Raw genomic sequence first — 14,719 nt, forward strand, 5'->3', positions numbered from 1 at the left:
ACGTACAAAAATCTTTTTTTTACATCAAGACGGCTTCTGCTCTGCGAAACTTGGTTCTATTTCATCCGGCACATCTTTTCGCAGTTTGATTTGCGCTTGACGCTCCTCGGCAATTTCGCTGAATTTTTTCCAGTTCAGATGGTTGAAAACTGTGCAAAACAGAGAGACGGGAGAGAGCCACAGTCCGCACTTTTCATACATGTATGACCCTGCAACTTCCATCGGAGAGTTCCCTGTGAACGATGGCAATTTCTCCGTTACATTACCAATCAACTCTGAAGTCGAGTTTTGAATCAGAAAGTTTGCGTTTATGTCGCTTATCATGGTCTGAAAATTATCAACACCTGACATTTTCGACAGCAAGTCTTTTGCTGCTGATTTTTGCGCTTGTGCCTCGAGCTTCTTCAAGAGGTTGTCAAGTTGTTTCTCTGTCGCTTTATCCAGCAACTCAGGCGTCCACTGCTTTTTTCCAAGAGAGTTGACGATACTCAAGTTTTGCTTGACTTTTTCGCGCTTTCTCATTGCTGGTGACGGTGTTTCTAAGACGTCTAAAATTTCATTCAGTTCTGACATAACTTTTATTAGAAAGGAAAACTTGCAGTAGACGTACAAAAAATTTACGTACAACATTACCAACAAGAGTTCAAGTATCATTTTTATTAATGCATTTTCGTGACCAAGACCATGCTGAATGCAAACGTTTGAAACAGAAAATTTTGACATTTTAAAAACACTGAGACGTGTGAGATGCAAATAAATTTTTGAAGCATCCCGCGAGACTCAAAACATCCATGGTTTAACATGGTCGGGATGCCACACTCTGGTGAGCAATTCTTTCTTGCAAACCGCTCCAGGACTGCTTCCATGTGCAAAGGTGAACCCACTTTGAGCTTGAAGTCGCTTGTCATCATCAACACTCAGCGCAATTTTGTTCAGCTTTTCGGTGAAAATCTCGTGTTTTCGACTGGTAAATCTCAGTTGCGTGCAATACAAATTTTGACAGGTTTGCAGGCTGTTCAAATAGTCTGTGAACGTGATCTGTTTCCTGACGACACACTTTTTTGTACCTTTTGCCTTCTTTTGCACGTGTCCTTCGAGTATCTTGTACGCATACATTTTTTACCTCAATGCAACAAATTCGATCATGATTTTGCCACCAAGTTCATCCTTCACTAAGCACAATTTTTTCTTGTTTTTGCCAATGGGCAAGGAACGTTTGTCTTCGGGACTGTAATTCGATGTGTCAAACCTTGATTCAACGTCACCTGCGATATCTTTATAGACATCGTCTGTTTTGATGTGGTAGACGAAACTATCTGTGTCCATGTAGGAAAGCTCTGCGCCTGCACCAAACTTCGGCTTGATGTAGTCATAGTGGAACTCATACATTGTGAGTTTGCTCAAGTCCAAGATGGAGAGGCCGAGGTAGACAGGTTTGTTCATGACGACCTTCACTTTGTTCATTTCCATTGCCACAAATTTCTTGTCAGATCTTGATGTGCTGTGATAGTTTGGAGCTGATGCGAGCTTCTTGCGCCTCCATTCCGTTGTCACCAGTTTGATGTCACGGTGCTTGCGAACGTTCTCCATGGTCTGGCCAAAGACGCTATTATTCATCAGCTTAAAAAAGTCTTTCTTAAAGTCATTTTGAGCATCCTTTCGCAGCTTTGTGTTCATGTCTATGTAGGGTTTCAACCAAGCACTTTGCTTGAACTCAATGACTTGGTGCACCTTGGTGTGAACCAATCCATGCTGCAGTGCCTGCTGCAATTTGCGAATGTGCAGCACGTATTTTTTCCTTGTCAAACACATTGCACGTCAACATTTCACAGTCGTTGTTCAGACGCATCTTTTCAGGTAAGAATGGAAGGTCGTTGTGGAGTTTGTGCAGCTTTTTCGGGTAGTTGACATCAACTTCAAGAAAATAGCCATCATCTCCATTTTTATAATTTTCTATAGAAACTTGAGTAAAATTTTCGAGGTCTTCACGCCACTTAAAGCCGTGTGTTGGCAGCTTTTGTGACATGGCACCTCCGTACAGATTGTTGGCATCGATGTACAGCAGATACGAGATCAACAGGTTGACATCAAACAATTCCCCCATGTACGGATTGTTCGCCTTAGTATGGCGCTTGATTGCTTGGCAAATACCACCTCTGAGCCCCTTTTCAACCATCAGTAACATGTCTATGTCTGTGAGAAGCTCGAGCACTTGACCAGTCACTTTTAGAGTTGCTTGCCATGCGAGGCCTGGAGCAGTGTAAAAATACGCTGGATCAAGCTCGTAGATGTTTTGACAAGTGTCTCGAAAATTTTCAAAAACGTCTCCTAAAAGAAGCGTGTCGCTCATCACGTAGAGATCGTGGTACTCTCCAAGGTTTTTAATGTTGAAAGCCTTCCACACCTTTTGAGCATGCTTATAGTCGTTTTCGGTGATGTTTTCAAGGTTCAAACTGCTGTAAAATTGTGCTTTTGGATTAAGTCCTGTCTCTTCAAAACCCTCCCACGCATCCATGTATTCGTAGGGGTAAACACCCTTACGCAGCAAAAGTCTAAATTGCTCGTCATTGCCCTTTGCATGCTTGAATGTGTTGGAAAATTTTTTCTTTATGGAATGCTCATTCAGTTCCACCGTCTTGTAGGAGCAGTAACAGGTTTGGCACTTGAATTGCGCCTTGTACTCTGAGTCAATCTCGATGAGTTCCATGCTTGATCTGCAGTCGTTGCAGCTGACACTGTTGGTTCCAGCTAAATTATCTACAAGGCTTGACAGTGAGCTTTGCATGAACCTGCAGCTGTCGATGAACTTGATTTTGCAGGTCGTGTTGATTTCCACTTCTTTCATTTGGTTGGTTTTCTTCTTCATCTGCTTCAGCGATTTGCCGTGTTTTCCTTGAAATGTGACGGATTGCTTGATGAAGAAGCTGATGTATTTTTCGCTGTTTTCACCCAGACATTTAAAATCGTGGCTTTTGAATTCCCTGGCCAGTTGCTTGATGATGATGTGATCGTCATACCGTGAGCAATTGTGCATGACCACCGGAATCTCGTTGGGGATGCGATATTTTAGGTTGCACGAACTGTGTGCAGCTCCTCGATACTGACCAGTGTAGTAACAGTAATCTCGAACTTTGCGCATTGTGATGTCTTTGTTGTTCTTCTTGAAAAGCCCATTGCAAATGAAGCATCCTTTTGCAGACTTGTGGGCTTCTTTCTCTTCGTGTGTCAACGGGATCATCTTCTTCTGTTGATGTCTGATAGCTCTATTGACTTGATCTCTCAGTCCCTTGCAAAACCTTTCCGTGCAGTCTTTTCCACGATAGCAGTCGGATGATTCTTCAACTTCTCCATGTGCAAAATTGGTTATGAAGGCATATCCTGAAGCCACATGCTTGCTGACGTCTCTGGTGTGTGATTTTTCAGGGTCTCCATCACAACCTTGAACAGGTTCCAAGATACATTCTGTGTCTGCATAGATGATGAATGGCATTCTGAGCGACTTTTGCCCGTCTTCGTGTTTGAGGACTGTTCCTTCTTTGGGAATGACAATCTCGCAAAAATCATGGTCCATGCACACTTTCATGTGATTGTCTCGTGTCTCTTGACTGCGGAATCCGTGCATGCAGTTTCGACAGTAATGATCACCTCGATGTCTAGATGATAAACCGCGCATGAGCGCAGAGTATCTTTTAATAGCAACGTAGTGCTTTTTCCCTTCTTCTTGAATGATTAGCACATCTGCCACCTTTTTACGTGTCGTTTTGTGTTTTGAAACATATGCCTGCCTGACCTGAAAATCTTCTTCAGAAAAGTAGACATTCAACGCCACGTTGGGGTTTTGCCTTTCAAACTTTTTCAAGTGTGTGTTGGGAGTTGGGTACGCCATGCCACTCCAATTGTACTGTTCAACAAACGGTTCGAGCTTCGAGATGTGTTGAGGATCGTTTTTGATTTCGTTGTGGTGCAGTGCTGCAATGACGGCCCATTTGAAGCACTGCTCGTCTTTATTTTAAGGATTGATGATGCAGTGCTTTTTTTGCAGCCATTCGGTTGTCTTGAACCATGATCTACCTCTCATAAGGTCAATCATGTGGCAGTGATGCGTCATTTCCGTGATTCGGTTGAAGATGTAGTCGCTTTTTTTCAGTTTCTCCGATGTCATTTCAAAGCGTTTTAGCCGGCTTTTCTACATCTCTTCGATCAATTCTTCGATGTCGCTTCCTTCCATGATTGTGACAGCTTCACTCCATATTGGTTTTGTGAACTTGTCAGAAGGATTTTGCCTGTACACAAACTCCACCACGAGATTCAGTTGAAACATCCAATTCTGTCTAGTGTTTTGCAAGTCTGTGATGACTTTCTCCACATGTTGTGTCTGTTGATCCAGGTACTGTTCAATACTCACCACTTGACCTTCTGGTGTTCCTTCACTTCGGAAATGTCGATAACTTCCATCAAATCCACTTTCCGTTTAAACAGCACTGTGATCCACATCTTCCACTTGTTCTTCTTCCACAGCAGCGTCTTCTACAGTCTTCCTCAAGGCTTGACCGTAACCAAGCATCTCCTTAGCCTTGTGGTATAATAAAGAAGCAGTTTCACGCACACTCTGCAGTCTCTCTGCGAGTGCATCACGTGTTGCTGCCACTGGCGCTGAGACAGCGCTATATAATTTACTAATTGCATTTCTAAAGAAACTCATTGCTTTATTATATGTTGGAAAATTTTCTAACGCACTTGACATTTTATTTTATGTTGTGACCCCAACCAGGGTGACAACATTGCGTTGATGTTGTTTACTCATTTGGGCATGATGTCACATGTTTTACACGTTTGAGGCATGGTGTTACATGTTTTACTCATTTAAGGTATGATGTCACATGTTTTACTCATTTGAGGCATGATGTCACATGTTTGAAATTAGGGAAAGAGACCCTTTGCACAGAGGATCAACATAGCGAGGAAACAGTGCTGCGCTAGACCCTTGAAATTAGGGTTTTGAGTGAAAAACGGCGATAAGTCGAAAGTGCGCGAGGGAGCTCCACTTTCATTGTGTACATGTATATAGCGATATTTTTCAGACATTACTAGGTTGCATCGCTTTTAACAGTGAAACGATTAACTGTGAGACTTATTGAAGTAACTTCGGACATTGACCTTACAAATGTGATAAATGAGACAATTGGACTCCAAGAAATAACATTCTTCGTAATTTAACATGATTGCCGGAACGCAGAAATTACACTGGGCGCAGTGGTAGCGCTTTATTTAAGAATTTAAATAAGTAATTTATATTTTACTGTAGGACCAATCCTAGCCGTTAGCACGCGCTCAAGAATTAGAGACAGTTTCATAAGCTATGTTTCACTGACTTTATAACGGTATCAGTGCGTTTGAGTTCAAACGGTTGCGTCACATACTCGTACCAACAGGTATTCCGCCATATTTTTGAGACATTAATAAGTTGCATCGCTTTTATGAGTGAAACGATTTACTGTGGGACTTAATTAAACTGATTTTGGACCTTAACCTTATAAATGTGATAAATGAGACATTTGGACTCCAAGAAATAGCATTATTCTTAATTTGGCATGATTGCTGGAACTCAGAAATTACACTGACCGCTGTGATAGTGCTTTACTAAGAAATTTAGATAAATAAGCCATTTCTTACTCTGGAACCAATCCTAGCCGTGAGCGCACGCTAAAGAAATAGAGACAGTTTCAACAACTGCATTTCTTTGATTTTATAACGATATCAGTTCGTTTGAGTTCCAACGGTTGCGTCACATATTCGTACCAACATGTGTTCAGCCATACTTGGGAGACATTAATAGGTTGCATCGCTTTTAACAATGAAATGTTTTACTGTGGGACTTAATTGAACTGATTTTGGACTTTGTCCTTATAAATGTGATAAATGAGACAATTGGATTCCAAGAAATAACATTTTTCTTAATTAAGATGATTGCTGGAACTCAAAAATTACACTAGGCGCTGTGATAGTGCTTTATTTAGAAATTTAGATAAGTAAGTCATTTGTTACTCTGGAATCAATCGTAGCCGTTAGCGCGCGCTGAAGAAATAGAGACAGTTTCAACAACCGCATTCCTTTGATTTTATAACGGTATCAGTTCGTGTAAGTTCCAACAGTTGCGTCACATATTCGTAGCAACATGTATTCAGCCATATTTTTGAGACATTAATAGGTTGCATCGCTTTTAACAGTGAAATGATTGACTGTTAGACTTAATTGAACTGATTTTGGACTTTGACCTTATAAATGTGATAAATGAGACAATTAGACTCCAAGAAATAGCATTATTCTTAATTTGGCATGATTGCTGGAACTCAGAAATTACACTGACCGCTGTGATAGTGCTTTACTAAGAAATTTAGATAAATAAGCCATTTCTTACTCTGGAACCAATCCTAACCGTGAGCGCACGCTAAAGAAATAGAGACAGTTTCAACAACTGCATTTCTTTGATTTTATAACGATATCAGTTCGTTTGAGTTCCAACGGTTGCGTCACATATTCGTACCAACATGTGTTCAGCCATACTTGGGAGACATTAATAGGTTGCATCGCTTTTAACAATGAAATGTTTTACTGTGGGACTTAATTGAACTGATTTTGGACTTTGTCCTTATAAATGTGATAAATGAGACAATTGGATTCCAAGAAATAACATTTTTCTTAATTAAGATGATTGCTGGAACTCAAAAATTACACTAGGCGCTGTGATAGTGCTTTATTTAGAAATTTAGATAAGTAAGTCATTTGTTACTCTGGAATCAATCGTAGCCGTTAGCGCGCGCTGAAGAAATAGAGACAGTTTCAACAACCGCATTCCTTTGATTTTATAACGGTATCAGTTCGTGTAAGTTCCAACAGTTGCGTCACATATTCGTAGCAACATGTATTCAGCCATATTTTTGAGACATTAATAGGTTGCATCGCTTTTAACAGTGAAATGATTGACTGTTAGAATTAATTGAACTGATTTTGGACTTTGACCTTATAAATGTGATAAATGAGACAATTAGACTCCAAGAAAAACACTCTTCGTAATTTGACATGATTGCTGGAACGCAGAAATTACACTGGGCGCGGTGGTAGCGCTTTATTTAAGAATTTAAATAAGTCAGTCATTTTTTACTGTGGGACCAATCTTTGTTTGTTTGTAAATTTATTTATAGTCGGTACATTATATACAAGTTTCGTGAAAGAAAATTTATATGCATAGCTCTAAAAAGTAGTGCTAATCAAAACCGACTGAAATTAAAGTGCAAATAGAAATAATATTAAATAATATTAATTGAATGAGAGAAAATATTTTTAAATTTTTATATATACAAGAAAGAGTAAAATTTAACTAAAAGCTTGTTTGGGACAATTCACATACCTCACAAAAACATTTAATTCCATTCCAACTTTTGATCGCATTTTTGAAAGTACTAAGAGACTCTGAGGATTTCAAGTGATTGGGTAATTTATTCCATATTTTTGGCCCCAGGGAAGAGAGACTTTTTGTTCCAAAACTAACGGTATCTATATTTGGGACTGTTAAATTATTAACATTTTGTGATCTCACTGGTCTACCACTCCCATGAAATTTAAAGATATCTTTAATGTATGTCGGATTGAGTTCGTGCATTGTCTTATATATTTCTGTACATAATGTTTTAAGTCTATAGACGCTCATTTGGTATTTTCCTGCTTTCAAAAGGAGTTCGTCGTAAGTACTATCATTATCATTTAATAAGAAACGCAAAGCTCTCTTCTGAATTTGTTCAATTCTCAACAAAGATTTATATGAAGAGAAATTCCATACTAAAGGGCAATAATTAAAGTTAGAGTATATAAAACTTTGTACCAGTGTTAATTTGGCTTTGTGAGATAAAAACGTGCTAAGTCTAAACAGTGAATTCAATTGTGCTGATGTTTTTTTGATAAGTTTAGAAATGTGAGAGTCGAAATTCAAGCCATTATCAATGGTCACTCCTAGTAATTTAACTTCGCTTTCTGTTTTAATTAACTTGTCACCAATTTTTACCACTAAATCACAATTGTTACATTTATCTCTGGTGACAATGATTGATTGAAATTTTTTAGGATTGGCCATCATTTTGTTATTTTTCAACCACACTAGTGCTATATTAGATTCACATTCTAAAAGTTTAATTAAGTCTGAAATTGAGTTTAAGAAAGCAGAAAGGGAATTGTCATCAGCATAATTGTGTACACTGGCTTTTTTAATAAAATAAATAAAGTCATTAATAAAAATGTTAAATAAAATAGGTCCTAAAATTGATCCTTGGGGTACTCCAGACAGAATTAATTGGAAAAGACTATGCTGATTATTTATGCGGGTAGATTGCTCTCTGTCAGAATGGTACGCTAAAATTAGAAGTAGGGCATCCTGGTTAAAGCCATAGGCATTTAATTTAGCAATAAGTAAATCATGAGGCACGCAATCAAAAGCTTTAGATAGATCCATTAAAACTGCACCAACTACGTAATGTTTATCTAATTTTTGTTTCCATTCTTCCAATAATCTTATAAGTACATGTTGTGTGCCATATGATTCCCTATAGGCTGATAAAAATTCTGAAAGTTTTTTATCAATATAATCAACAATTTGAGATTTAATTATTCTCTCATAAAATTTTGAAAATATATTTAAAATGCTGACTGGTCTATAGTTGTTTACACATAATTTATCTTTCCCACCTTTATCAATAGGGGATACAGTAGCGCGTTTGTTCGAGACTTCCTTAAAGTTAAACAACATGTCATTATTTTGATCAATTAGTGAATTTTTAATTTCAAGAATACTAGGGTGATTTTTATATGTTTCTAGAATCTTTGAGATAACTTCATTTCTATTTTCAGATTGATAATTTCGTAGCGACACTGGTTTAACTCCACTATATTTTTCAACTATATGTATGTATTCTTCATTGAAAATTTCCGCTAATTCATTTTCATCCGTTACTATAATATCATCGTGAACAATCATAATTTCATTAGAGCTCTTACCTGATTTGTTAGTAAGGAAAGGTTTAACAGTGCTCCAAAATTTCTTATTTTGAATAATGCCACCCTCCATAACACTATTAAAATGCTCTTTAATCACCTGTCGTCTCATACTAACACACTTATTTCTTTGTTTTTTATATTTTGACCTATTTTGATCTGTTCGATTTTTGTTAAAATTGTTTTTAAGACGAGATCTTGTGTAAATTGCTTTTCGTAATTTTTTATTCATAAACGGGGCTTCGTTACCCCGAACTAATTTAATTTTTATAGGTGCATGTTTATCAATTATATTTCGAAATTTCAGTACAAGGTTCTCATAACTTTCATTTGGATCTATGTTATCACAACAAAAATCTGTGCTCCTCACTTCTTCAAGAAAAACTTGCTCATCAAATTTTTTAAAACACCTATACGATATCTCTTTCGATTTTAAACGTACTAAAAAAGTCTTCATAAAAGTAGAAATCATATGGTGGTGGTCACTAAGTCCAGTTTCAAAAGATTTAGAATTATGGAAACATGCATGTTTATTTGTTAAAAACACATCTATTTGTGATGCACGAGTATTTGTGAAACATGTTTTTTGTTTTATTAAATTTTTTAAATTGTAGGTTTCGCAAAAAGTTGTAAAACTGTCAAAACCTGTCGAACTTGAGTCATCACAATCAATATTTATATCGCCCATGATTACAACATTATCATAAGTTTTGAAAGCCAAATCAAGTGAGCGTTCTATCTCAATGGAAAAGTTACTTAAGTTAGAAGATTCTGGTGGTCTATATACACTAAAAATGGGCCATTTTTTATTTCTCACTGTAATCTCAGAACAAATAACTTCATTTTTCTTTGGCTCAAGGTTCGATAATTGCTTACAAATCAGCCCTTTTTGACGTATTCAATAAGTCCCCCTCCATTTTTATCCTTGTCCCTTCTGTTTCGTATTTCATAATTTTCAATATCAAATTGAGCAGACGGAAATTCAAGGGTTAATTTAGTTTCTGCCAAAACAAAGTAATCTGGTGATATTTTTGTTACAACTTCGCGAACATCTACTATCTTGTTCCTTAAGCTATTTAAGTTTAAATAGCAAAGCAAAGGATTATTCGGATGCTTAAGCCGCAAATGTTTAGCATTTTCTAAATCACATTCATTAGAAAATCCATCTTGCTCCTTATTTGAGACATCACTTAAAGTTACGGAACACCCCAAGAAACAGTGTTTACATTTAAAAAATTATTTAAATAATTCAAAAAATTATTAGCTAAAAATACTTTCCCATTATCATTTAAGTGTAGACCATCTTTCCACAAGTTGAGCTCTTTAATCATTTCGTTGTTTACAAAAATATGGTCGTGTGCAATAGCTTTATCTTCTACGGCTCTATTCACTTTATTAATTTTCTCAAAATATACTCGCTTGCACCTGATGATAGTTGATATAAAAACTTTTTCCACGCCATGCTCTTTACATTTATCTGCTATGTTTACGATGTTATTAGCAATTTGTTCTTCAGTATTGTCGTTTTCGTCCATATTAAGAAGATCGTTAATTCCTACGTGCAACACAACGATATCGGGGCGATCGTCGATTAGGGTGGGTAGGGCATAATGGCCAAGATTCTTCACATTTGTACCTGGAAAACTTTTTATTCTTGCATCACCATTTTTGAAGTGTCTATTAAATTCTCTTGTCTTAATTCCCTTAGGAATACTATAGCAGATGATTCTGATTTTTTTCTTCTCTGTGGCTGGCTCTCTCATACCTTGTTGATCATTGTTAGTATTATAAAAGTATTTTTCCCTTTCCGGATAGTGACTTACAACTGGATTTGGCCTTCTGGGATGAAACGTTATATTACGTGCATTTGTTGACCCATTAGTTTGTGACAAAAACCTTCCACTTGATTGATTGTCAGAGTCTGGATTAACATTTGTATTGTTAGGGTTTTCAAAGTTTAAAACCTCATGAGGAAGATTATCAAATCTATTTCTCGAAGTATAATCATAATAATTACTACCTGACTTTGTAGATGGTGGTTCTCTGGGGACTTTGTGCCAATTATCGATTTTTTCTGTTCTGGTTGACCGTGCTTGTGTTGCGTTGTTGTTGTTTTTAAAGTTTAAAACCTCATGAAGAAGATTATCAAATCTATTTCTCGAAGTATAATTATAATAATTACTACCTGACTTTGTTGATGGTGGTCCTCTGGGGACTTTGTGCCAATTATCGATTTTTTCTGCTCTGGTTGGCCGTGCTTGTATTACGTTGTTGTTGTTTTCACAAAGTTGAATAATAAGATTCCTATATTCTTTTAATTCGTCCTTTAAAAAACTATTTTCTTGTCTAAGATGTTCCACTAAATCATCAGAAAAACACTTTCGAGTTTGATCGATTTTATACGTAAAATATTCTTTTAGGTCACTGATTTGTGCGACCAGACCTTTAAAAACGTCAAACTCACGACAACTGGAGATTTCTTTTGACAAGAAAGATTCTTCTTTTGCCGACGACATATTTAAACCACTCTCTTCAGAAATCACAAATTTTTCGTTATTTTCGTCACTGCATTTCTGTAAATCAACATTTTCGTTATCTGTTTTACAAAATCTATAACTTTGTTTACCATTACTCTCTGTAACGTAAATAAAATCTTTATCACACAAAGTTTCCAATGTAGACTTTATTACATCAGGTTCTAAGTCTTTTGTATTATTCATTATGGCATCTGTGTCCGCTCTTTTTCTTTTTTTGTGAATTTCTCTGATTGAATCAATAACTTTCCTTTCAAAATCTAAAACATGAACTTGAGAACTGTACGATTGACCGCCTTCAACCGCCATCATGGGCAACATGTCGATGAAGAGTAAAAAGCCGTTAGCACGCGCTGAAGAATTAGAGGCAGTTTCATAAGCTATGTTTCATTGACTTTATAACGGCATCAGTGCGTTTGAGTTCAAGCGGTTGCGTCACATACTCGCACCAACATGTATTCAGCCATATTTTTGAGACATTAATAGGTTGCATCGCTGTTAACAGTAACGTGATTAACTGTTGGACTTAATTGAACTGATTTTGGACATTGAGCTTATAAATGTGATAAATGAGACAATAGAAATAACATTCTTCTTACTTTGATATGATTGCTGGAACTCAGCGATTACACTGGGCGCTGTGGTAGCGCTTTATTTAAAAATTTATATAAATTAGTCATTTTTACTGTGGAACCAATCCTAGCCGTTAGCGCGCGCTGAAGAATTAGAGACAATTTCAAAAAGTATATTTCATTTACTTTCTAACGGTATCAGTCTGTGAGAGTTACAACGGTTGCGTTACATATTCGTACCAACATGTATATAGCGATATTTTTCAGACCTTACTAGGTTACATCGCTTTTAACAGTGAAACGATTGACTGTGAGACTTAATTGAAGTAATTTCGGATTTGACATTATAAATGTGATAAATGAGACAAATGGACTCCAAGAAATAACATTCTTTGTAATTTGGCATGATTGCTGGAACTCAGAATTTACACTGACCGCTGTGATAGTGCTTTATTTAGTAATTTAGATAAGTAAGTCACTCTTTACCGTGGGACCAGTCCTAGCCGTTAGCGCGCGCTGAAGAAATAGAGACAGTTTCATAAGCTATGTTTCATTGACTTTATAACGGTATCAGTGCGTTTGAGTTCAAGGGGTTGCGTCACATACTCGTACCAACATGTATTTAGCCATATTTTTAAGACATTAATAGGTTGCATCGCTTTTAACGTTGAAGTAATTGACTGTTGAACTTCATTGAACTGATTTTGGACATTGAGCTAATAAATGTGATAAATGAGACAATTGGACTCTAAGAAATAACATTCCTCTTAATTTGACGTGATTGCTGGAACCCAGCGATTACACTGGGCGCTGTGGTAGCGCTTTATTGGAAACGTTATATAAATAAGTCATTTTTACTGTGGAACCATTCCTAGCCGTTAACGCACGCTGAACAAATAGAGGCAGTTTCAAAATCTACATTTCATTGACTTTCTAACGGTATCCGTCCTTGTGAGTTACAACGGTTGCGCCACATATTGGCACCAACATGTATTTAGCGATATTTTTCTGACATTTTGACGTTTTATCGCTTTTAACAGTGAAACGATTGACTGTGGGACTTAATTCAACTGACCTTGGACTTGGCCTTATAAATGTGATAAAAGAGACAGTTGTACTTCAAGAAATAACATTCTTCTTAATTTGATATGATTGCCGGAACTCAGCGATTACACAGGGCGCTGTGGTAGCGCTTTATTTAAAAATTTATATAACTTAGTCATTTTTACTGTGGAACCAATCCTAGCCGTTAGCGCGCGCTGAAGAATTAGAGACATTTTCAAAAGGTATATTTCATTTACTTTCTAACGGTATCAGTCTGTGAGAGTTACAACGGTTGCGTCACATATTCGTACCAACTTGTACATAGCGATATTTTTCAGACATTACTAGGTTGCATCGCTTTTAACAGTGAAACGATTGACTGTGAGACTTAATTGAAGTAATTTCGGACTTTGAACTTATAAATGTGATAAATGAGACAAATGGACTCCAAGAAATAACATTCTTTGTAATTTGGCATGATTGCTGGAACTCAGAAAATACACTGAGCGCTGTGATAGTGCTTTTTTTAGTAATTTAGAAAAGTAAGTCATTCTTTACCGTGGGACTAGTCCTAGCCGTTAGCGCGCGCTGAAGAAATAGAGACAGTCTGAACAATTACATTTCTTTGACTTTATAACGGTATCAGTGCGTTTGAGTTCAAGCGGTTGCGTCACATACTCGTACCAACATGTATTTAGCCATATTTTTAAGACATTAATAGGTTGCATCGCTTTTAACGTTGAAGTGATTGACTGTTGAACTTCATTGAACTGATTTTGGACATTGAGCTAATAAATGTGATAAATGAGACAATTGGACTCTAAGAAATAACATTCCTCTTAATTTGACGTGATTGCTGGAACCCAGCAATTACACTGGGCGCTGTGGTAGCGCTTTATTGGAAACTTTATATAAATAAGTCATTTTTACTGTGGAACCATTCCTAGCCGTTAACGCACGCTGAACAAATAGAGGCAGTTTCAAAATCTACATTTCATTGACTTTCTAACGGTATCCGTCCTTGTGAGTTACAACGGTTGCGCCACATATTGGCACCAACATGTATTTAGCGATATTTTTCTGGCATTTCGACGTTTTATCGCTTTTAACAGTGAAACGATTGACTGTGAGACTTAATTGAAGTAATTTCGGACTTTGACCTTATAAATGTGATAAATGAGACAAATGGACTCCAAGAAATAACATTCTTTGTAATTTGGCATGATTGCTGGAACTCAGAAAATACACTGAGCGCTGTGATAGTGCTTTTTTGAGTAATTTAGAAAAGTAAGTCATTCTTTACCGTGGGACTAGCCCTAGCCGTTAGCGCGCGCTGAAGAAATAGAGACAGTCTGAACAATTACATTTCTTTGACTTTATAACGGTATCAGTTCGTTTGAGTTCCAACAATCGCGTCACATATTCGTACCAACATGTATTCAGCCATATTTTTGAGATATTAATAGGTTGCATCGCTTTTATGAGTGAAACGATTGACTGTGGGACTTAATTGAACTGACTTTGCAT

The 14,719-nt window shown here is 36.9% G+C and overlaps 2 protein-coding genes across 2 annotated transcripts; both read right to left on the bottom strand.

Moving 5' to 3' along the window:
- Positions 1–1,714: 1,714 nt before the first annotated feature.
- Positions 1,715–4,162, bottom strand: LOC130625271 (uncharacterized). The gene is made up of 2 exons (XM_057440323.1): positions 4,072–4,162; positions 1,715–4,002 (listed from the first exon to the last, which is right to left on the bottom strand). The coding sequence occupies exons 1-2, from the start codon at positions 4,160–4,162 to the stop codon at positions 1,715–1,717; spliced, it is 2,379 nt and encodes a 792-aa protein (XP_057296306.1).
- Positions 4,163–7,251: 3,089 nt separating this feature from the next.
- LOC130625272 (uncharacterized) lies at positions 7,252–9,730 on the bottom strand. Its single transcript, XM_057440324.1, has 3 exons — positions 8,356–9,730; positions 7,409–8,193; positions 7,252–7,278 (listed from the first exon to the last, which is right to left on the bottom strand). Exons 1-3 carry the CDS (start codon positions 9,728–9,730, stop codon positions 7,252–7,254), a joined length of 2,187 nt encoding a protein of 728 aa, XP_057296307.1.
- Positions 9,731–14,719: the final 4,989 nt, after the last annotated feature.

The sequence above is a fragment of the Hydractinia symbiolongicarpus genome, chromosome 14, assembly GCF_029227915.1.
Source record: "Hydractinia symbiolongicarpus strain clone_291-10 chromosome 14, HSymV2.1, whole genome shotgun sequence".
In the NCBI taxonomy this organism is placed as follows: domain Eukaryota; kingdom Metazoa; phylum Cnidaria; class Hydrozoa; order Anthoathecata; family Hydractiniidae; genus Hydractinia; species Hydractinia symbiolongicarpus.